This window comes from Lactuca serriola, chromosome 9 (assembly GCF_051521515.1).
Source record: "Lactuca serriola cultivar US96UC23 chromosome 9, Lser_US96UC23_V15, whole genome shotgun sequence".
NCBI lineage: Eukaryota > Viridiplantae > Streptophyta > Magnoliopsida > Asterales > Asteraceae > Lactuca > Lactuca serriola.
In genome coordinates this window covers 76,433,289-76,457,489 of record NC_136416.1, presented here as the reverse complement: position 1 = coordinate 76,457,489, position 24,201 = coordinate 76,433,289, and the positions used below count along the sequence as shown (strand labels likewise).

Sequence of the window (24,201 nt, the reverse complement as noted above, 5' to 3'; positions counted from 1 at the left end):
ATGAAAATTGATTTCAAAAGCTCCGAAGCGTTTTGTTAAAAGCTACATGAAGTAGCTTTTAGAATCGGAACATTTGTTAAAACTAAAAGTTAAACGCTCGTACCGCCAAACGAAGCTTTTTGCTTAAACTAGAGCGTTTTGTCAAAAGCTAAAAGCTAGAAGCTCCAAAACGCTTCCAAAAGTTCCGTGACAAACACGCCCCAAATCCAGTTAGCTCTCTCTCTCTCTCTTCAAAACCATTTCGTTAAAACGAAAGCTCCATTATTTACAACCCCTTCTTGGAGTTGGAAATCAAGATTCGATTGGGCTTGTGGTAATGAGAAGGCCATGAGACCTAATGCCTACACTTTGAGATCCTTAAAACAATATTAAGATAATCATAAATCTCGATTCCATTAAGTTCATCAAAGGGATTGCAACTCTCCTTTCATCTCTCTAATCCCAAAAGTTTGTGATCCTCTCTCCCTTAGAGATTACTGGCCTTATTACTCTTTATTGGTTGCATGTTCGAAGTCATGTCTAAAAAGCTTTTAACTAATCGCTTCAAGGTCAAATATTTATACCCTATTGTTTTCAGAAAAAACATTGTTGAGTGTTGGCATTCCTATTATTACAAAGTAGAGAGTTGAATTTATTTTTTGACTCTTTCCTTAAACTTTGTGATGGGAGTTGATGACAACAACAAAAAGATAAAGGTCGCTTTGGCATAACAAAATTTCCATCATTCTCACCACAAAGAACATAGTACAGACAAAAATTAAATCCACTATTCTGATAAACTATTAAAAGTCACAAAAACGAAACCAAATCCACAAACCTAAAATCACAAACCCCATAGAGAGTTTCATTACATTTGGTGTAAACAAGAAACATTAATCTATTAAGCTGCAGTCTTTTGTTTCTTTGGGACACGATAGGCTCCAACAACACAAGCATGATCTCTCTCAAATGGCTCAAGTGTCACCTGCTCCATTGGCTTAAACTGCTCAGCTTGAAGCTTCTTCACCTCAGAAGCAAACACAGCTTCAGCAGGAACTGTTGAGTCAATGCAGTTTGCCTACACCATTCAAATTAATCAACTACTTACTCAAAAACTAAATTAAGTTGAAATAACTAAAAAAATATAGAAAACATACCTTGATAGAGATAACAAAATAGCCTCCAGATTTCAGGAAATAAGAAGCATTCAGTGCTAGAATTCTTGCCTGTTTTTACAAAAAAGACATAAATAAATAAATAAGTAGTGATGTTTGAATAAATAATAATCATGAGGATATACTAGAGTTACAGAATTCGTTACCAATTATAAAAATTAGGCAGAAGATATGAAGAAATTAAAATTAATATTTCATCATGGAAGCATCAGAAACTCGATTTTGCATCACTCATGACGTCTTGAAGGGGAATCCGAGTAAATTCATCATGCACTTGAAAGTCAAAGTGACTTCCATTTAAAGAACTAGTTTAATAATAAACACAAAGTCTAAAAAGTAATCTTTAAAGTCGACAGCAAAAAACATTGAAAATATAAATATAGAAATCAATAGATGCATCAGAAACTCGGTTTTGCATCATCCAAGATGTCCTGAAGGGGAATCCGAGTAAGCTCATCATATGCTACATTGTAACTCAAAAAGGAAAACAAAACATATATCTTTAAAAACTAACTGAAAAACACATTTTAGCAAGTTGAAAAATCTTTAGAAACTGGAGAAATACAAAGCAAAACAGAAAATGTTTTCATGTTTTTCAAAAAGGTTAAAGATTAATGTGATGCAACTTGAAAAGATTTCTTATTTAATCAACCTATAACAATGTAACATTAATGTGGTCTTAATAGGTGTAAAAGCAAACCTGATCAGGTTGAGCAACATCAGAAAATATGACATCAACCATGCCAACAAGCATCCTGTACTTGGCTGGATGTCTTGCATCCTCAATAATAGGAATCACATTCGTACGCTTCTTAGCCATGTTCACCAAATCTCTACCACTTCTGTGAGAAAACTCAACAGCATACACAACTCCAGTCTGTTGATCAAACAAAAACAAGTAAATAACACAATAATGGTGACTGTTAATATATGAAATGACTCAAAGTGAATCGAAAATTACTTACAGGTCCAACAAGATCAGAGACATGAGAGACGGTGGTTCCTGATGCAGCTCCCAAGTATAGCACCTTTGATCCAGGTTTCTAAACCAGATAAAAAAGAGAAATGTCAACACAAAAATAGCATTATAGATCTCTGAGAAATTGATTATGAAGTAAACTTACCATCCAGATGTTGTCAACTCCACCAAGAACAGCAGCAGCCAACTTTGATCTAAACGGATTCCATACTCTGTATTCAACCTTTGTCCCATCTTCGTTCTGATGAGAAGAAATCGATGCATGTCAAAATGAATAATATATGCGCTAAATTGAACAGTTTAAATAGTCGGTGGTGCTCTGTTGTAATACCTGAACAGAGATCCTCTTTTCATTGTATACAGCTTCTCCAGGAACCATGTTTTTGGTGCAAAGAGCATCTTCTTTGCCCTTGGCGATGAACACGCCTTCGTGTCTATGTGGCTCAACTACAACCTTGCTTCCTCCCTTCATTCCACCGCCTCTACCACCACGACCTCCACCACGGCCTCTGCCGCCACCTCTTCCACCTCCGCGAGCCATATCACCACCTCTTCCTCCACCAAATCCTCCTCTTCCCCTTCCTCCTCTACCGCTTCCATCTCCACGGCCGCCGCTACGACCGCCGCTGAAACCTCCACCACCACGTCCTCCACTGAAACCTCCACCTCCACGTCCTGTAAATCAAACAGCAACAAATTAGTTAACTGAAAAATAAAGATAAATAACTGAATTGGATGTAGAAGAACATACCTCCTCTCATTGGTGCCCTCATACTTGCTGAAGGCGTTTTTTGTGTTAGAGAAAATTTCTAGGGTTTATGGGGTGGATGGGAAAGCAGAGCGGCGAATTGGGTATTTTATAAGGACAGGGTTTAGGGTTTTTGTTTATTAAAGAATTTTTAATATATTTTGTTTGTTTGTTAATTGGGCTACGCCCAAACACAGGCGAATGTGGGCCAGTTATGTTGTATTAGCCCAACTCACTTTCAAAGAACATTATTGTTTTTTGTAAATCGTATTTAATTTGTGGATATACATGATCGCTAGTAATAGTATCTACGAATTTTTCTTTCACAAAATATTTTCTAAAATCTATTAAAATGAGGAAAGTTAGAAACATTACTAAACATAATCAACTCACATACAATTTATATCAGTGGCGGATTCATAAAAAAAATCAAGAGTTGTATAAACTTTTTAGGGTTTGCATTAGTAGAAAAAAAATCATTTATGAAGACAGTCTTCATCACAAAATTGTCAATAAACCGAAGAATTTACACTAAATTCACAATTATCAGACTTTGTGATGGATTGCCAACGGATTCATGATGGATTTGTGAGGGATTTATGGATTTGTGACGGATTTGTGACAGCTTTTGATGAATTTTCACTAAATTTACATTTGATAGAAAAAATTGAAGGGTAGTCCATGCAACAAAGTAAATCCGCCCCTGATTTATATAGTTTGTTACTCTAGAATGCCAACATATAAAATGTGATTTATAAAGCTATAAGCAAAGTTTAAGAAAATTAACAAACTCAATGTTACTATGATCTATCGTCAAAGTTGATTGTTATACGTTAACAAACTACAATGTTCACTTAAAACATTTGTAGTACAGTTAACAAAGTACAATTTGACCATTTGGGGTGTGTGGAAGATATGATGAATAATTTATTGACTCATGTTCAAATTTTGGCACGACTTAACCCATGTGGTCATGGAGGTTTGCATACAATAACTCTGGGACATGAGACATAGCCTCATGTTTGCAGCGGGGGTATTAATCGGTGCATGAAAGTTGGCTCGGAAACTCTCATTAGGGAAGTTATCTTTCCAAAAAAATTACAACTTTAACATGTATGGACTTACTTTCATGGACTCATCTTAGGAATCAATAATGATAGTTTTTTTTCAACCCTCTATCATGAACATATCCTACTTTCATAATATTTAACCAATGGATATTAAAATAAGTAAAGATTCGGAACCCAAACCAAACTAGCATTGATCATTGAATAAGTTTCTTCGGCTTGAGTCAGATTAAATCCAATACATAACTGTAAAATCAAGCAGATGGAGAGATACACATATGGACAAAAATAATGATTGTTTGATGAAGACAAAGATGGGACTAATGTGGTATTTGTTTTGTTGAAAAATATTTTTTTTCGTCATTTATGGTTACGCAAAAGTAGACATATATTAAAAAAATAATGTTTTTTAGAAGAAAAAGGACATAAAACATATGTTCATCCTCTTTTTGCATAATATATAAAAAAATAAATAATAACTTCTAAACTTGTCAGAATTTTCTTACGGTGGAGTCTTCATCGTAACTTTTTGATATGTCTCAAATTTCATCTAAAATTTATTATGGCCTAAGACTGAACGAAGTGTGACTCGTTAAAGACTCGCTATCGTCGCTATGGGGGTTGGAACACCACCCTTAGCGGTCACGCAGGGGGGGCACTAATACTTAATCGTCGATTTCTTCGTGAGAAGAAAGAGAACAGATGCAGGGCTTCTTATTGGTTGAACAATGTTGGAGTGGATTGTAATTCAATTTCATTTGACCGAATATTCCACCTGCCTTATCCAATTCAATTGCATTTACCATCCAATTTAATTTTACTTTTAATTTTCACCAACTCCCTCAAATAATTAAACAAAAAAAACGTTTTAAATAATATATATATATATATATATATATATATATATATATATATATATATATATATATATATATATCTTCAACTACCATTCAATTAATATAAATCAAACCACACTCAACAATTAACGCACACAAAATATTATCTCTCTCACAAAATCTTTCAATTCACCAAAGAAAAATGTCTTCATCTCAAACAAATAAAACCCCAAGAACCAACAAAATGAAAGTTTCAAACCTTCCACCTCCAAACACTCAATCATTAAACATTCCATCCCCAAACCTTCCATCATCATCATGTTATCGAACATCATTTGATCAACCAATTCACTATCTCACTAGCTATTACTTTCCTACAATGGCTCCGCAAATGTTTCCATTTAATCCGTTCTCTTCTCAACCAATGAGATTTTACCACAACCAATCTAAACCAACACCTCATCCGAATGTGGATCTAGATCTGTTTGAAAAGGTTCAAGAAAGTCAATTATTTTCTCAACCTCAACCGCAAACTAACTTTCAATCCCAACCACACTGCCTACCCAACGAGTCAACCAATTCTTCCGATGAATGCCCCATTGAAGATCCCGTTTAAGAATCTTTTCAATAGCCCGAAGTCGAACCAGAAGCACAGAAAAAGGAAAAAGGGAGGGATCAATGTAGAGGGTGGAGGGATGATGAATAGAGGGCACTGGCTCAATCATGGCTAGATGTGTCGAGGATCTGATCCACGGAAACAACCAAGACTCAATAACCTTCAAAGCAAAAGTTTGGCTTAATTTTTGTCAACTCATGAAAAGGAAGTACTGCAATCTTGATTCACTTTACTCGAAATGGATAACCGCCAACCGAGCAACAATGGAGTTCAACGGTATCTACCTGAACGCAATCTGCAACCCCCAAAGTGGTGTAACTGAGGTGGATGTCATGGCTAAAGTTCGTCAAATTTACAAGGCGAAAGTCGGAAGAGCTTTTTCCAGTGAGTATTTTTGGGGTTTTGTGAAAGGCAATCGAAAATGGATAGATCTGAAAAGTCCTGATAATCACGTGGGAATGTCCAAAAGAAGCAAAACTTTGGAGTCAACCCACAGTCAATCTTCTGATGCGCGTATCAGAGATATTAACCTCAACAGTGATGAGCCATATGAAGTTCCAACTCTTCCTATGGGATGAGACAAAGCAAAAAGAAACCTGAAAGGAGCACAAATTTCATCAACTGAAGTGGAGGAGATAAAAAGCGGCATCAAAGGGTTGGACGATAAGCTTGAGGGTTTTTTGGAATTGGGAAAGATAAAAGAAAGGAATCGTGTGATAAAAGAAAGGAACTTTGCGTTAAAGCTTTTATTAACTAGAGAGACAACTTGTCTGAGTAGGATTGTAACACCCGGGTCTGGTGCACATTATTTCTATGGAGTTAAAAGTTTTTGATTTTGGCATTTCTCACTACGTGAGGAATGCTTACTCACGTTGTGAGGAGTATTTTGGCTTGTGCGTCATTTTGAGGCTCACGATGTGAGCAAATCCAATGCTCACGACGTGAGATCAATCTAAGGACCAAAACCCTAGTTTTCGATATTTAAAGAAAATAGGGGGCTATGGTTGTTCACCCTACGCCTCCCTCACACTCTAAGCCCCTAAGAACCCTGAGATTTATCATCCTTGAAGTTCTTAACCATTTTGGTGCCATTTATAGCTTGAAGAAGGAGATATGAAGAGGAAAAGAGTAATCTAGTGGTGTAGTGGACAAGTAGCAACATTATCATCACCTCTTCTTGTTGTTGGACCTTTTTAAGTATCAAAGATCCAAACTTTATTACATTTCATGGGTGCATCTAGGATTTTGTCCACCTTTCTTTATGTTTAAGCATGCTTTAGTGAAGTAAATCCATAAATTTAGCAACTTTATGGACTCTAAGAGTTCCTTAATCATCATATTGTTCAGATCTGGAAGTTGGTGAGGTATAAGAGGCATGCATGAAAGTTGGAAGCATATTTCTTCACTTTTGACCTAAAATGGGTTGGTTCATGCATGATGCAAGCATGGATATAAAGGAAGCATTTTCATGGACTATAGGAGTCCCCTTTAACTGTTAGATGAGATGGATCCAATGAATTAATGGAATAAGGACTGAAAATGGTGACTTTTAGGATCAGACTATGCACACGACGTGAGACCTAAGATCTTACAGCGTGAGGTTTGAATAATCCCTCGTTTCCTGTTAGGATCCTTGGAGCTCACGACGTGAGAATGAGTGCTCATGTCGTAATGTCAGCTCAAGTGATTTCTTTGACTAAGTTGGCTAGGTTGGGTCGAGTCGAATTAGATTCAGACCGAGTGGACTATCACGACGTGACCAAGGCCTGCTCACGACGTGAGGATGGATATTTGTCGTTAAAGGTTCATTAACCTTGACCTTGACCTAAGGTTGACCATGTTTGACTTAAGGGTATTTTGGAGCAGAGTATTGTTCGGCGATTCGTCGGACTGTGAGGTGAGTTTTCTTCACTGTACTTGTGGGTCGAAGGCACCAATGCCGGCCAACTAGGTTATGTATCCTGGTATACCGGATGTTGTTATGATGTGGTGATCTGTTAGATATGTGCCATGGTATATAGGATGTTGTTATACGGTGATGATCTATAGATCTGCTTGTTTGTCTATTGACTGGTTATGTGTTATTTTGTTATGTATATGTCGACATGTTATGGTTTTGGGTCGAGACTTTACTATTATGTGCATGAGTCAATAGACCGGGGGTATTCCAACCCGATGGCTATGGACTCGAGGGTATTCCAATATGATAACTGAGTGGACCCATGATATATTGGTATTCTAGTTCGATGACCGGTTGGGCCGGGGGGTAATCCAGCCCAATGGTTGGGGACCTGTGGGTATTTCAGTTGTAACATCCGGTTTTCCAGGTATATTATTTTAATTATTTGATTTGAGAATCTTGGAGAGACTCGACGAGTTGACGCCTCAACTCGCTGAGTAGGGTCGTGACTTGTGACGCGTATTAATGAATGGACTCGACGAGTCTGTGAGTCGACTCGCCGAGTCAGCATTGTTGAGGGAAACCCTAATTTAGCGGGCATGAGGCCTATATAAAGGCACTTATAGCCTCCCTTTGGCGGCCACACTTCCCTGAGAAACCCTAAACGACCGTGGAGCTCATAGTGTGTGTGTGTGTGTGTGAGAGAGAGAGAGAGAGAGAGAGCTAATTTTGAGATCTTTGGTGCATTTTTGGAACGGAGAAGAGAGTTTTCAAGCAAGGAGTAAAGGAGGGGCATTGGATCTGCTAATACTCGTCCAGGAGCTTCTGTTAAAGGTATCAAGTTCGAACCTTTCCTTCTAATTAAGTAGATGGCATTTTTGGGAGGTTAGGGCTCCTTTTTGTGTATATATTGGGACTTGAAAGGTTTGGGGTTCATGAGAAAGCTTGAAATCCAGATCTGGATTGTAGGAGACCCTTAACATCTTAAGGTTCAAGCTTTGTTCTGATTTGGTCAAGTCCTTGTGAGAAAAACCTTTGTTAAGGCATGATATTGGCATTTCTTGCCCAAGTTAGGGGTTAACTCGACAAGCTGGATCTTCCTGAGGTTACTGAGAAATGATGGGACTCGACGAGTCGCACAAGTGCACTCGGTGAGTCTGGTCAACTTTGGACTGTTGACTAGAGTTTAACTTCTATTGACTGTATGGTCTGGTCAATTGAGTAGTAAAAGTCAGGGAGGGGTAAAATGGTCTTTTACCCATTTAAGGGACTAAGAGTGTAGGAGAGATCAACGAATAGTGTAATTGAGTGTGAGGGGAGTATTGATTAGAAATATTATCCATGTGATAGGCGGAGGCTAGATCGAGGATTTCGAGCACGAGATTTTACTAGCTAGCTTACGAGGTGAGTCTTCTCACTATGCTTTACCTTGAGTGGTATTTATGTGTGACCAGAGGGTCTTATGTGCTTACTGGAGTTGTGCTTTATTTGTGTGATATATATTATGATGTATTATGTGAGGCTGAGACCGGACCGGAGGGTCTAACGAGCCATGGGACTGGAGGGTCCCAACCAGACGGGACCGGAGTGTCCAACGAATCGTGGGACTCGAGGGTCCCACTGAGACACATAGACTGGAGGTTCTTACAGTGTTATAGCCTCGAGTGGCTAATATGTTGAATGTGGTATTTCGGGGAACTCACTAAGCATTCGTACTTATCGTGTTATGTGAATATGTGTTTCAGGTACCTCTGAGGATCGCGGGAAGCCACCGACTTGATTGTACACACACACCTGAACTGAAGTTATATTTTTATGGATCTTGGTAGCGGTGAGCAAAAACCGCACTACAACTAAAATTAACCGCAAAACCCGCAACCGATAAACCGCAACCGCAATAAAAACCAATGGTGAGGTTTTCTGTTTTTCAAAAACTACAAATTTGCGGTGCGGTGTGGTTATTAGTTTTCAAAGACCGTGAAAAAACCGTACCGCACCGCATATATTATGTACAACTTTTTTATTAAATATTAAAAATAAGATAAGTTTAATGAATGAAAGATGAATAACATATTAGAAGACAAAAATGTTGGTTTTTTGTTATGTTTAACTTTGAAAAATGGTGAAATTAGACAATTTTAAGAAATTTATTGTTAATTACTATTGATTTGACGTTTTAAAGATATTAATTGTTTGTGATTTAAGTTAATTGTCTTATACCTCGTGTTTTTTTTATTACACGTACTATGTTTGAACTCTTAAAACCGTTTGAGCTCTAAACTGTGGTTAGAAATCACAGAAAATAATCGCACCAAATCCATGTGGTTAATAACCGCAACACAGGAAAAACAAAACCGCACTGCAAAAATAACCGCCTAACCATACTGCAAAAATAACCACACCAGGCGGTTTTGAAATGGATTAGCCGCATTTGCGGTTAGTGGTGAGGTTTTGGCTAATAAACGCACCAAACCACACCGCACTCACCCCTAGCATGAATGTAACAACGTAAAATTCAAAACAGATTTTCACTTTTAATAATGCAATTTCATTCATAAAATATTCCAATTCTCAATGTTTCACATAACAATTCCATAAAATCACTTCCCAAGATCAAACATATGAAACTCCGATAGTGTGTACTGGTCATGCCGGCGCCTTCCCGCGATCCTCACTGGTACTTGAAACACATCACACAAACACTGTAAGCACAAGGCTTAGTGAGTTCCCCAAAATACCACATACAACACATACGCCACTCGAGGCTACAATACAACCCTCCGGTCGACGTGTCTCAGCGGGACCCTCCAGTCCCGTAACTCGTTGGACCCTCTGGTCAGGTCATAGCTCGTTGGGCCCTTCGGCCCGATCTGTATCGTTGGACCCTTCGGTCCGGTCTATGTCGTTGGACCCTCCGGTCCGGTCTATACAATCATACAACATATATATATATATATATATATATATATATATATATATATATATATATATATATATATATATATATATATATATATATATCAAATTACACATAATCACATACATACACATAGCACACACATAGCACATAAGACCCTCCGGTCTACACAAATATACCACCTTAGGTAACGTATAGCGAGAAGACTCACCTCGGGTATCTCGGATAATCTCGCGCTCGAACACACTGATCTAGCCCCCGCCTAAACACATACAACATTCTCAAATAAATAAAGGCTCTCAAAGGCTAGCTTAAATCCACTCTACAATTCCACAGAAGGGTAAAAGACCATTTTACCCCTCCCTGACCTTAAAAGTCCAAGGTTGACCAAGACCCTAAAAGTCAACGGAAGTCAACAGAAGGCAGTACACGGTGCGTACCCTTCTCTGTACGCGGGGCGTACGCCGGCGAGTCACAAACGGGGTCTCAACCCCTTACGTTGCGCGTATTGAGAGTTACGCCCAGCGTAAGTCTCAGTTCAGCCTTTCCTTAGTTTTTGGTCTTAAACGGTTAAGACAAACATTCATCTCCCATATCTGACTCTTTCTAGACCTCTTATCCCATAAAGTCGGAACCTTTAAGCCTTTGCATGGCTGTAAAGGTCCCTACACTCTCTAACACTTTTCTTTCCTCCTCAAAAGGTCTAGATCACATGCATGGCTCAATATCCACGTCCAATATTGCATTTTTATGGACACACAACTCATTTTGTCCTGAATATATGGTAGATCTAGGCCAATGGAGACCACTTGCTCATAAAGTCTCCATTTTTGGACCAAAACCCTAGAAATTGGTCCAAGAAGCACACCACACAAAAGACAAGTCAAGATTTGAGCTTTTTACCTCAAGAAGAAGCTCCAACCTCTGAAAAGCTCGGATCTACTCTTGTCCCCAACTCCTAGGCTCCAAAATGGACTCTCCTTCTCTTCCACCACCTTGAAATGACACTTTGAAGCTTAGAACACCAGCACACTGAAATGGGGGCTGAGGTCAAGACCATAATGTTCCTTTTATAGTGCACAAGCCCCAAAATAGGGTTTACACCTGGGCTCGCTACGCCCCGCGTAACCATGGGTACGCCCAGCGTACCCAGGTGAGTCTGCGTCCAAAATTAAGCGTGCAAGTACGCGCAGTGTGCTCGTCAGTACACCCGGCGTACTCACAAGCCTAACAAATATTTTAAGGGCTCAACTTGACAACTTGGGAAAAGAAGAAGGGTTTAAGAGACACACCTAAATTCGGGGTGTTACAATTCTCCCCCACTAGAACCAGACTTTGCCCTCGAAGTCTCATGCCACAAACAACTCCGGATGCTGCTCCCGCATCTCTGACTCCGACTCCCAAGTCAGATCGGACCCTCTCCAATGTTGCCATTGGACCTGAACCAGAGGCACCTCATTGTTCCTCAAAATCTTGACCTTCCGATCCAAGACTGCGATCGGTCTCTCAACATAATTCAGGATCGCATCCACCTGAATATCCTCCAACGGTACCACTGCCGACTCGTCAGCAATACACTTCCTCAGTTGAGACACATGGAAGGTATCATGAATTTGGCTCAACTCTGCAGGTAGCTCCAAACGATATGCTACCCTGCCCACCCTCGCGGACACTCTGAATGGACCGATGTACTGGGGCCCTAGCTTGCCCCTCTTCCTGAACCGGATCACTCCTTTCCAAGGAGACACCTTCAGGAGTACAAAATCTCCGACCCGAAACTTGAGCTCGGATCGTCGCCTATCCGCATAACTCTTCTGGTGACTCTGAGCTGTCAACAATCTCTGTCTGACCTGTTGTATCTGCTCAGTCATTTGAAGCACTAACTCAGTGCTACCCAACACTCGTTGCCCGACCTCTCCCCAACAGATAGGAGTACGATACCTCCGCCCATACAATTGTTGGATTAGTGTCTAAGGCTGTAACTATATTTTGTAAGTACTTGACCTGGTTGTGTATGGTCCTTTTGGGTTGCCTTCACCATAGCAACTTTGACAGGGTGATTTGTAAAAAGAGAAATATTATTATTAATATATTATGAGAGTAATATATTAAAGGAATAATAATATTATTTGATTGATATAAGTCATAAATTAATTAAGAATTAATTTGGTGACTTAGAGAGGTTAATTGAATAAAGGGGCATAAATTGTCAAATGTATGATAGTTGTGTTTTGGGCTATGTATCCTTATGGATATTAGGGTGGACGATTTTTAGGGTTAGGATATCTTAAAATCGTCCAAGCCTCATGTCTAGGAGGATCTTTGGATTGCTTAGGGCCTAAGTTATTCAATTAGGGTTAAGGGTGTAACCCTAGTAGCTCATAATATAAATAGACCCCATGGGTGAGGGAAATCGGACACTCTTGCAAGGAAGAAACCCTAGAGCCGATTTTCTCACCTCCTCTCTCTCTCAAGATCATCCTCTTGCTAGTTGGTGTTTGTAAGCCATTAGAGGAGTGACAATTGTGACTCTCAGCTCCAAGAACAAGAAGTTTCAAGCAATCAACTTAAGGTATTCTTCTAGATATAATTTCATATGTTATGATTCAATTGTTTACACTAGATCTAGAATTGTAAGCCTTGGATACATTGCATGTTCAATTAGAGAAACCTAGATCCAAACATTAGGGTTTGCATGTGCACATAGGAAAGTTCTTATGGCTCAAACCCATCAGTGGTATCAGAGCTTTGATTGATTTCTATTGAATTGATGCTTTGGTTGATTACTTTTGCTTGAAAAAATTCGATTTTTGTGATTTTGACTGGTGAACTCGGCGAGTTCCATTGTGGACTCGGCGAGTAGCTCCAACTCGGCGAGTTCACAGTGGAACTCGGCGAGTTCTAGCGCCAGATAGAGTTATTTTCGGGTTTTCTTGTTGTTTTGCTTGAGGATACTTGTCTTAATTGTTTTGGGTCATTAAAATCTGAATTTTATGATATATTGGATTATATTCTTGACCAAACAAAAGATAATTACCATTTAATTGAATAATAATTTCCTTATATGATAATAATTGATTATTTGAATTTAATTGGTGAATTGTCTTGCAAGTAATATTGACTAGATCAAATTTAAATAATCTAATTTGTTGCTTTATATTATTTGCTATTTGATCCTTATGTTTTGAAAAGTTTAAAACTTGTCATCAAGTTTTGATATTTAAGTTTTGTGATTAAAAGTTTAATTTTTGAAGATGATATACACAAGACTGCATTTTGAACTCACCAGGGCCATTACGAGTTAATATGCCCTTTGGTTTCACTAATGCTCCAATAATTTAAATTTCAAACCCTAGAATTTTACAAGTTTAAAATCCAACCCTATACTATTATATTATTACAAGCTTAATATATATATATATATATATATATATATATATATATATATATATATATATATATATGATTTAAAATGTTAGTCTTACCGTTAGTAGGCCTCATTCACGAAGCCGGTCTATAAGGTGGGTATATGTCACACCCCCGAACCAAACGACGGAAACGTTCGAGGGCTCGTGTGACTTTAATTGAATATCATCACAATGAATATACATGAATCATAACATAAGTGTCACCATGCATCAATATATTACAACTGGAATTGTTCACATCAAGTACATTGTTTTAACACTACACATTCATAACCTAAATGCTTTTAGTACATTTAACAACATAACATCTAACATTACTTCTTATAACTCTTCCGTTTACCTGTTACCTGAGAATACAAGTTATTTTGGAAAAACTTCAACATATGAAATGTTGGTGAGTTCATAAGCAATGTTGTGATAAAATGATTTGTGTATTTTGTAAAACCCAGAAAATCCGATATTTTCTGAATGTGATATTGTGGGTCCCACTGAGACACATAGACTGGAGGGTCGTACAGTGTTATAGCCTCGAGTGGCTAATATGTTGAATGTGATATTTTGGGGAACTCACTAAGTATTCGTGCTTACCATGTTATTTGATTATGTGTTTCAGGTACTTCCGAGGACCGCGGGAAGGCACCGGCTTGGTTGTACACACACACACACCTGAACTGGAGTTATATTTTTATGGATCCTAGATTGTGATAATTGCTTTTTGAAAACTATGATGATGACTGATAATTGGAGTTTTTGACATATGTGACATGTGTTTTAGTATAAATGAAAATGAAAATTTGTTTAAAAATTTACGTCATTACATCAGTCTGATGACTGAGCGGACACAACATGCTTGTTTGTATATCATATGTGTTTTGTGTGGTGGTACTTTGGGAGAACACTAAGCTTTGGCTTACCGTTCCAGTTTATTGTTTCAGGTACTTTTGAAGATCACGAGAAAGCGAAGGCTTGATCGTGCACATTCCTTCGGGTTTTTGTTATTTGGATTTTGGGATACTTTGATGTTTGATAAACAATTTTGAAACAATGTTTTTGTAAACAATGATAGATTTTTGTTGTTTTTGAAAAATTAAAATTTATTGTGATTTTTGGGATGTTACAAGGATCGTCAGATTTTTAACAATGCGAAGCGGGATTTTGCTAAAGAATACAACTGGGATAAGCCGTAGTTTTTATGTATTAAATGAAGTTTTAATTTATATTTTTTGTCTAATATTAAGTCGTGTTTTAGTGTAGTATTTAGGAATTAAGTCGTGTTTTATATTTTTAATCGTAATTTATATTAGAAATTAATGTAACCTTTTTTTATTTAAATATTAAGTGTTTGTCTTAAAAAAAAAATTATGTACCATATTTAATTTATAACATTTACAAAAACGAATATATATATATATATATATATATATATATATATATATATATATATATATATATATATATATATATAGAGAGAGAGAGAGAGAGAGAGAGAGAGAAAGTTAGGATCATATATAACCAACAAATAGTGTGTGAAAATATGACCAATTTTGGTCCAATCAATAGTTAGGGATAATTATAGAATTTTGCAATTAATTTATTTATTTTCATTAATTAAATAAGCAATATATATGGAATTGATAAAGTTACGTTTCAATTTATCAATTTTTCCAAATGTTCATCATATATGTTCTTGTATAACAATCTCACCGTAACTATTAAACAAAAACTCATAGAGGTAATCAACTAGAGAAAGGGAAAAAAAAACATTTTCAATCTCCATGGATATTGATGCTGATTATTACAAAACTATGGGAAACAATGTATTTTTTTTTGATATGTTTACAACTAACGTTAGTTCTTTAAAGAATAAATGTTGATTTAAAAAAAAAACTTTTTAAAATATGAGTTGAGGTTTCGATGTTGGAGTTTAATTGCATGTGATTAAGGTTCCAATGTTGGAGGCTACTTGTATTGGATTAGATTATTCTTAAAGAATGTATTTATTATTAGCACGTGTTGTAGGTTAAACTGAATTTGAATCTAACAAAACATATTCTTTAAGAATGTATTTATTTCTTTTACAACATACTGTATGCTTAATTGATTTTATGTGAAACTGAACACATTCTTTAAGAATATGTTTAGTTTTACCGTGTACACATTCTTAAGAATATATTTAGTTTTACCATGTACTCTAAGTTCAATTAATTTAGTGTGCAACCAAACACATTCTTTAAGAATTATTACATACTAATAATTTACTTTCTGTAAGAATAATCTATTATGTTTAGAATTTTTTTTCACAACAACAAGAATCAAATATTTTCATTTACATGCTTTAAATTTGCATGTTAGTGTTTGTTACTAATCGGAGGCTTAGGTAATTCACAGTCTTTAAGAATGCACCATACTCTTCAAGAATATTAAGACAATGATCTGAAGCACTTGGAGAAGATGATGAATAGTACTCTCTGAGAAAGAATCCTTATCATTATGTTTCAGAATGCACATTCTTTTCATATTCTTTTAGAATGACCATTATGTCGAAATTCATACCCAAAATGGCTTATTTACTATATACTCTTTAAAATTATGATATATTGTTTAAAGTTTGATTATATGTAAAATGAATATTTCATATTCCTCAAGAATTCTCATTTGGTGTTATAGCTTTGTTTGTGTAGAATGAATATTTTATTTTCTTTAAGAATATGTTAGATAAGAGTCATGAATCATTCTTAAAGAATGAAATCAATTCCATGTATGAAACTAGTTTTATGGACTTGCGCTTCTTAAACAAAATGATGTAATTATCCATGCTTAATTTTGTAAAATAAGATAAATAAGTATTTAATAAAACTCCAATTAAATTATGCAATAAATAAGTAGTTTTTCTTTTTTAAATATACGGTAATTGACTAAAATACTCTAATAATTTATTAAGTGCAATTATATAGTGCATGTTATCCCATGTTAATCATATGTACCCTCATATCATATCATTCATTTTTTTAATCCAATGGATAAGAAATAGTCATACATTCACACAATAATTGTAGTTCATATTTAATCCTAGCCATATATATATATATATATATATATATATATATATATATATATATATAGGCAAAAGTGAATATAAGGCTGTTAGGTATGTAAGCATACATATAGAACACATCAAAACTATGTAGTTTTGATTAAATCTTACATAATAATAGAAGATTATTCATGTTCGATCTACATTTTCTCCTAATTTTTCTCCAAGTCATTCGTCTCTTTCCTGCATTCACTCCACCTAATTGCGTCAGTTTTTTTTTTACTATATTTTTGTTAAATGTTTTTAAATGACCAAATACAACATAAATAAACATCTTCACGAAGTTAAACTGTGTGTATCTTCTTTCGTTTGAAATATTCTATTCATGAATAAATAACAAAACTATATTAACAATTTTTTAATATAAAATTGTTTTCAGACTTCATCATATTATTGTTTAAAATTGTTTTCAGACTTCATCATATTCTTGTTTCTTTATTGCTTTTTGTTGTGCTGCGAAGCAACTGTTTGTAGATATGAAAAATCATGATTCACAAAAAGTTGTTATAACTTCGATATACCCAGTTACATATGAAGACATATATATTAGAAAATAAAGATGGTTGAAATAGATTTTGAGGTCGTGGACAATACGTTCGCAAATGAAAAAAAAAATAGATGAGGTTTTTACCATTTGGTTGTAAAATTAACGAAAAACTAAATAATTAATATATGAATTTCACATAATAGGAAGGTAATTTAAATGATTTTAATCGAAACTACGTAGTTTTATCAAGTTCTATATCTAAACTTGTATACATGACAACCACATATTCACCAAACCCATATATATATATATATATATATATATATATATATATATATATATATATATATATATATATATATATATATAGTAATGATAAAATGAGAACACCAATGCCAATAGGTAAATAGGTAAATTTGCAATTCCTATTATGCCCTTCTGGCCATTTAAAAGTTACACTTTAATGCCAGTAGTTTTAGAATTTTTCATAAATCGTCCGTTTAATAATAACCTTAGATCTAAACATTTAAATGGTCTAGATCTGTTCTCACATTCTCAACCTATGATGATGACTGATAATTGGAGTTTTTGAAAACTATGATGATGACTGATAATTGGAGTTTTTGACATATGTGACATGTGTTTTAGTATAAATGAAAATGAAAATTTGTTTAAAAATTTACGTCATTACATCAGTCTGATGACTGAGCGGACACAACATGCTTGTTTGTATATCATATGTGTTTTGTGTGGTGGTACTTTGGGAGAACACTAAGCTTTGGCTTACCGTTCCAGTTTATTGTTTCAGGTACTTTTGAAGATCACGAGAAAGCGAAGGCGTGATCGTGCACATTCCTTCGGGTTTTTGTTATTTGGATTTTGGGATACTTTGATGTTTGATAAACAATTTTGAAACAATGTTTTTGTAAACAATGATAGATTTTTGTTGTTTTTGAAAAATTAAAATTTATTGTGATTTTTGGGATGTTACAAGGATCGTCAGATTTTTAACAATGCGAAGCGGGATTTTGCTAAAGAATACAACTGGGATAAGCCGTAGTTTTTATGTATTAAATGAAGTTTTAATTTATATTTTTTGTCTAATATTAAGTCGTGTTTTAGTGTAGTATTTAGGAATTAAGTCGTGTTTTATATTTTTAATCGTAATTTATATTAGAAATTAATGTAACCTTTTTTTATTTAAATATTAAGTGTTTGTCTTAAAAAAAAAATTATGTACCATATTTAATTTATAACATTTACAAAAACGAATATATATATATATATATATATATATATATATATATATATATATATATATATATATATATATATATATATATAGAGAGAGAGAGAGAGAGAGAGAGAGAGAGAAAGTTAGGATCATATATAACCAACAAATAGTGTGTGAAAATATGACCAATTTTGGTCCAATCAATAGTTAGGGATAATTATAGAATTTTGCAATTAATTTATTTATTTTCATTAATTAAATAAGCAATATATATGGAATTGATAAAGTTACGTTTCAATTTATCAATTTTTCCAAATGTTCATCATATATGTTCTTGTATAACAATCTCACCGTAACTATTAAACAAAAACTCATAGAGGTAATCAACTAGAGAAAGGGAAAAAAAAAACATTTTCCATCTCCATGGATATTGATGCTGATTATTACAAAACTATGGGAAACAATGTATTTTTTTTTGATATGTTTACAACTAACGTTAGTTCTTTAAAGAATAAATGTTGATTTAAAAAAAAAAACTTTTTAAAATATGAGTTGAGGTTTCGATGTTGGAGTTTAATTGCATGTGATTAAGGTTCCAATGTTGGAGGCTACTTGTATTGGATTAGATTATTCTTAAAGAATGTATTTATTATTAGCACGTGTTGTAGGTTAAACTGAATTTGAATCTAACAAAACATATTCTTTAAGAATGTATTTATTTCTTTTACAACATACTGTATGCTTAATTGATTTTATGTGAAACTGAACACATTCTTTAAGAATATGTTTAGTTTTACCGTGTACACATTCTTAAGAATATATTTAGTTTTACCATGTACTCTAAGTTCAATTAATTTAGTGTGCAACCAAACACATTCTTTAAGAATTATTACATACTAATAATTTACTTTCTGTAAGAATAATCTATTATGTTTAGAATTTTTTTTCACAACAACAAGAATCAAATATTTTCATTTACATGCTTTAAATTTGCATGTTAGTGTTTGTTACTAATCGGAGGCTTAGGTAATTCACAGTCTTTAAGAATGCACCATACTCTTCAAGAATATTAAGACAATGATCTGAAGCACTTGGAGAAGATGATGAATAGTACTCTCTGAGAAAGAATCCTTATCATTATGTTTCAGAATGCACATTCTTTTCATATTCTTTTAGAATGACCATTATGTTGAAATTCATACCCAAAATGGCTTATTTACTATATGCTCTTTAAAATTATGATATATTGTTTAAAGTTTGATTATATGTAAAATGAATATTTCATATTCCTCAAGAATTCTCATTTGGTGTTATAGCTTTGTTTGTGTAGAATGAATATTTCATTTTCTTTAAGAATATGTTAGATAAGAGTCATGAATCATTCTTAAAGAATGAAATCAATTCCATGTATGAAACTAGTTTTATGGACTTGCGCTTCTTAAACAAAATGATGTAATTATCCATGCTTAATTTTGTAAAATAAGATAAATAAGTATTTAATAAAACTCCAATTAAATTATGCAATAAATAAATAGTTTTTCTTTTTTAAATATACGGTAATTGACTAAAATACTCTAATAATTTATTAAGTGCAATTATATAGTGCATGTTATCCCATGTTAATCATATGTACCCTCATATCATATCATTCATTTTTTTAATCCAATGGATAAGAAATAGTCATACATTCACACAATAATTGTAGTTCATATTTAATCCTAGCCATATATATATATATATATATATATATATATATATATATATATATAGGCAAAAGTGAATATAAGGCTGTTAGGTATGTAAGCATACATATAGAACACATCAAAACTATGTAGTTTTGATTAAATCTTACATAATAATAGAAGATTATTCATGTTCGATCTACATTTTCTCCTAATTTTTCTCCAAGTCATTCGTCTCTTTCCTGCATTCACTCCACCTAATTGCGTCAGTTTTTTTTTTACTATATTTTTGTTAAATGTTTTTAAATGACCAAATACAACATAAATAAACATCTTCACGAAGTTAAACTGTGTGTATCTTCTTTCGTTTGAAATATTCTATTCATGAATAAATAACAAAACTATATTAACAATTTTTTAATATAAAATTGTTTTCAGACTTCATCATATTATTGTTTAAAATTGTTTTCAGACTTCATCATATTCTTGTTTCTTTATTGCTTTTTGTTGTGCTGCGAAGCAACTGTTTGTAGATATGAAAAATCATGATTCACAAAAAGTTGTTATAACTTCGATATACCCAGTTACATATGAAGACATATATATTAGAAAATAAAGATGGTTGAAATAGATTTTGAGGTCGTGGACAATACGTTCGCAAATGAAAAAAAAAATAGATGAGGTTTTTACCATTTGGTTGTAAAATTAACGAAAAACTAAATAATTAATATATGAATTTCACATAATAGGAAGGTAATTTAAATGATTTTAATCGAAACTACGTAGTTTTATCAAGTTCTATATCTAAACTTGTATACATGACAACCACATATTCACCAAACCCATATATATATATATATATATATATATATATATATATATATATATATATATATATATATATAGTAATGATAAAATGAGAACACCAATGCCAATAGGTAAATAGGTAAATTTGCAATTCCTATTATGCCCTTCTGGCCATTTAAAAGTTACACTTTAATGCCAGTAGTTTTAGAATTTTTCATAAATCGTCCGTTTAATAATAACCTTAGATCTAAACATTTAAATGGTCTAGATCTGTTCTCACATTCTCAACCTATGATGATGACTGATAATTGGAGTTTTTGAAAACTATGATGATGACTGATAATTGGAGTTTTTGACATATGTGACATGTGTTTTAGTATAAATGAAAATGAAAATTTGTTTAAAAATTTACGTCATTACATCAGTCTGATGACTGAGCGGACACAACATGCTTGTTTGTATATCATATGTGTTTTGTGTGGTGGTACTTTGGGAGAACACTAAGCTTTGGCTTACCGTTCCAGTTTATTGTTTCAGGTACTTTTGAAGATCACGAGAAAGCGAAGGCGTGATCGTGCACATTCCTTCGGGTTTTTGTTATTTGGATTTTGGGATACTTTGATGTTTGATAAACAATTTTGAAACAATGTTTTTGTAAACAATGATAGATTTTTGTTGTTTTTGAAAAATTAAAATTTATTGTGATTTTTGGGATGTTACAAGGATCGTCAGATTTTTAACAATGCGAAGCGGGATTTTGCTAAAGAATACAACTGGGATAAGCCGTAGTTTTTATGTATTAAATGAAGTTTTAATTTATATTTTTTGTCTAATATTAAGTCGTGTTTTAGTGTAGTATTTAGGAATTAAGTCGTGTTTTATATTTTTAATCGTAATTTATATTAGAAATTAATGTAACCTTTTTTTATTTAAATATTAAGTGTTTGTCTTAAAAAAAAAATTATGTACCATATTTAATTTATAACATTTACAAAAACGAATATATATATATATATATATATATATATATATATATATATATATATATATATATATATATATATATATAGAGAGAGAGAGAGAGAGAGAGAGAGAGAGAGAAAGTTAGGATCATATATAACCAACAAATAGTGTGTGAAAATATGACCAATTTTGGTCCAATCAATAGTTAGGGATAATTATAGAATTTTGCAATTAATTTATTTATTTTCATTAATTAAATAAGCAATATATATGGAATTGATAAAGTTACGTTTCAATTTATCAATTTTTCCAAATGTTCATCATATATGTTCTTGTATAACAATCTCACCGTAACTATTAAACAAAAACTCATAGAGGTAATCAACTAGAGAAAGGGAAAAAAAAAACATTTTCCATCTCCATGGATATTGATGCTGATTATTACAAAACTATGGGAAACAATGTATTTTTTTTTGATATGTTTACAACTAACGTTAGTTCTTTAAAGAATAAATGTTGATTTAAAAAAAAAAACTTTTTAAAATATGAGTTGAGGTTTCGATGTTGGAGTTTAATTGCATGTGATTAAGGTTCCAATGTTGGAGGCTACTTGTATTGGATTAGATTATTCTTAAAGAATGTATTTATTATTAGCACGTGTTGTAGGTTAAACTGAATTTGAATCTAACAAAACATATTCTTTAAGAATGTATTTATTTCTTTTACAACATACTGTATGCTTAATTGATTTTATGTGAAACTGAACACATTCTTTAAGAATATGTTTAGTTTTACCGTGTACACATTCTTAAGAATATATTTAGTTTTACCATGTACTCTAAGTTCAATTAATTTAGTGTGCAACCAAACACATTCTTTAAGAATTATTACATACTAATAATTTACTTTCTGTAAGAATAATCTATTATGTTTAGAATTTTTTTTCACAACAACAAGAATCAAATATTTTCATTTACATGCTTTAAATTTGCATGTTAGTGTTTGTTACTAATCGGAGGCTTAGGTAATTCACAGTCTTTAAGAATGCACCATACTCTTCAAGAATATTAAGACAATGATCTGAAGCACTTGGAGAAGATGATGAATAGTACTCTCTGAGAAAGAATCCTTATCATTATGTTTCAGAATGCACATTCTTTTCATATTCTTTTAGAATGACCATTATGTTGAAATTCATACCCAAAATGGCTTATTTACTATATGCTCTTTAAAATTATGATATATTGTTTAAAGTTTGATTATATGTAAAATGAATATTTCATATTCCTCAAGAATTCTCATTTGGTGTTATAGCTTTGTTTGTGTAGAATGAATATTTCATTTTCTTTAAGAATATGTTAGATAAGAGTCATGAATCATTCTTAAAGAATGAAATCAATTCCATGTATGAAACTAGTTTTATGGACTTGCGCTTCTTAAACAAAATGATGTAATTATCCATGCTTAATTTTGTAAAATAAGATAAATAAGTATTTAATAAAACTCCAATTAAATTATGCAATAAATAAATAGTTTTTCTTTTTTAAATATACGGTAATTGACTAAAATACTCTAATAATTTATTAAGTGCAATTATATAGTGCATGTTATCCCATGTTAATCATATGTACCCTCATATCATATCATTCATTTTTTTAATCCAATGGATAAGAAATAGTCATACATTCACACAATAATTGTAGTTCATATTTAATCCTAGCCATATATATATATATATATATATATATATATATATATATATATATATATAGGCAAAAGTGAATATAAGGCTGTTAGGTATGTAAGCATACATATAGAACACATCAAAACTATGTAGTTTTGATTAAATCTTACATAATAATAGAAGATTATTCATGTTCGATCTACATTTTCTCCTAATTTTTCTCCAAGTCATTCGTCTCTTTCCTGCATTCACTCCACCTAATTGCGTCAGTTTTTTTTTTACTATATTTTTGTTAAATGTTTTTAAATGACCAAATACAACATAAATAAACATCTTCACGAAGTTAAACTGTGTGTATCTTCTTTCGTTTGAAATATTCTATTCATGAATAAATAACAAAACTATATTAACAATTTTTTAATATAAAATTGTTTTCAGACTTCATCATATTATTGTTTAAAATTGTTTTCAGACTTCATCATATTCTTGTTTCTTTATTGCTTTTTGTTGTGCTGCGAAGCAACTGTTTGTAGATATGAAAAATCATGATTCACAAAAAGTTGTTATAACTTCGATATACCCAGTTACATATGAAGACATATATA

At 33.1% G+C, this 24,201-nt stretch overlaps 1 protein-coding gene and 2 non-coding genes across 3 annotated transcripts; all 3 read right to left on the bottom strand.

Moving 5' to 3' along the window:
• Window positions 1-700: 700 nt before the first annotated feature.
• Window positions 701-2,997, bottom strand: FIB2 (fibrillarin 2). The gene is made up of 7 exons (XM_079019157.1): window positions 2,885-2,997; window positions 2,465-2,808; window positions 2,279-2,374; window positions 2,120-2,197; window positions 1,855-2,031; window positions 1,137-1,205; window positions 701-1,057 (listed from the first exon to the last, which is right to left on the bottom strand). Exons 1-7 carry the CDS (start codon window positions 2,904-2,906, stop codon window positions 881-883), a joined length of 963 nt encoding a protein of 320 aa, XP_078875283.1. The 5' UTR covers window positions 2,907-2,997; the 3' UTR covers window positions 701-880.
• On the bottom strand, window positions 1,359-1,430 carry LOC145077328 (small nucleolar RNA snoR60). The gene has a single exon (XR_013693110.1). It is a non-coding gene; the product is annotated as a small nucleolar RNA snoR60 (small nucleolar RNA).
• LOC145077327 (small nucleolar RNA snoR60) lies at window positions 1,549-1,620 on the bottom strand. The gene has a single exon (XR_013693109.1). It is a non-coding gene; the product is annotated as a small nucleolar RNA snoR60 (small nucleolar RNA).
• Window positions 2,998-24,201: the final 21,204 nt, after the last annotated feature.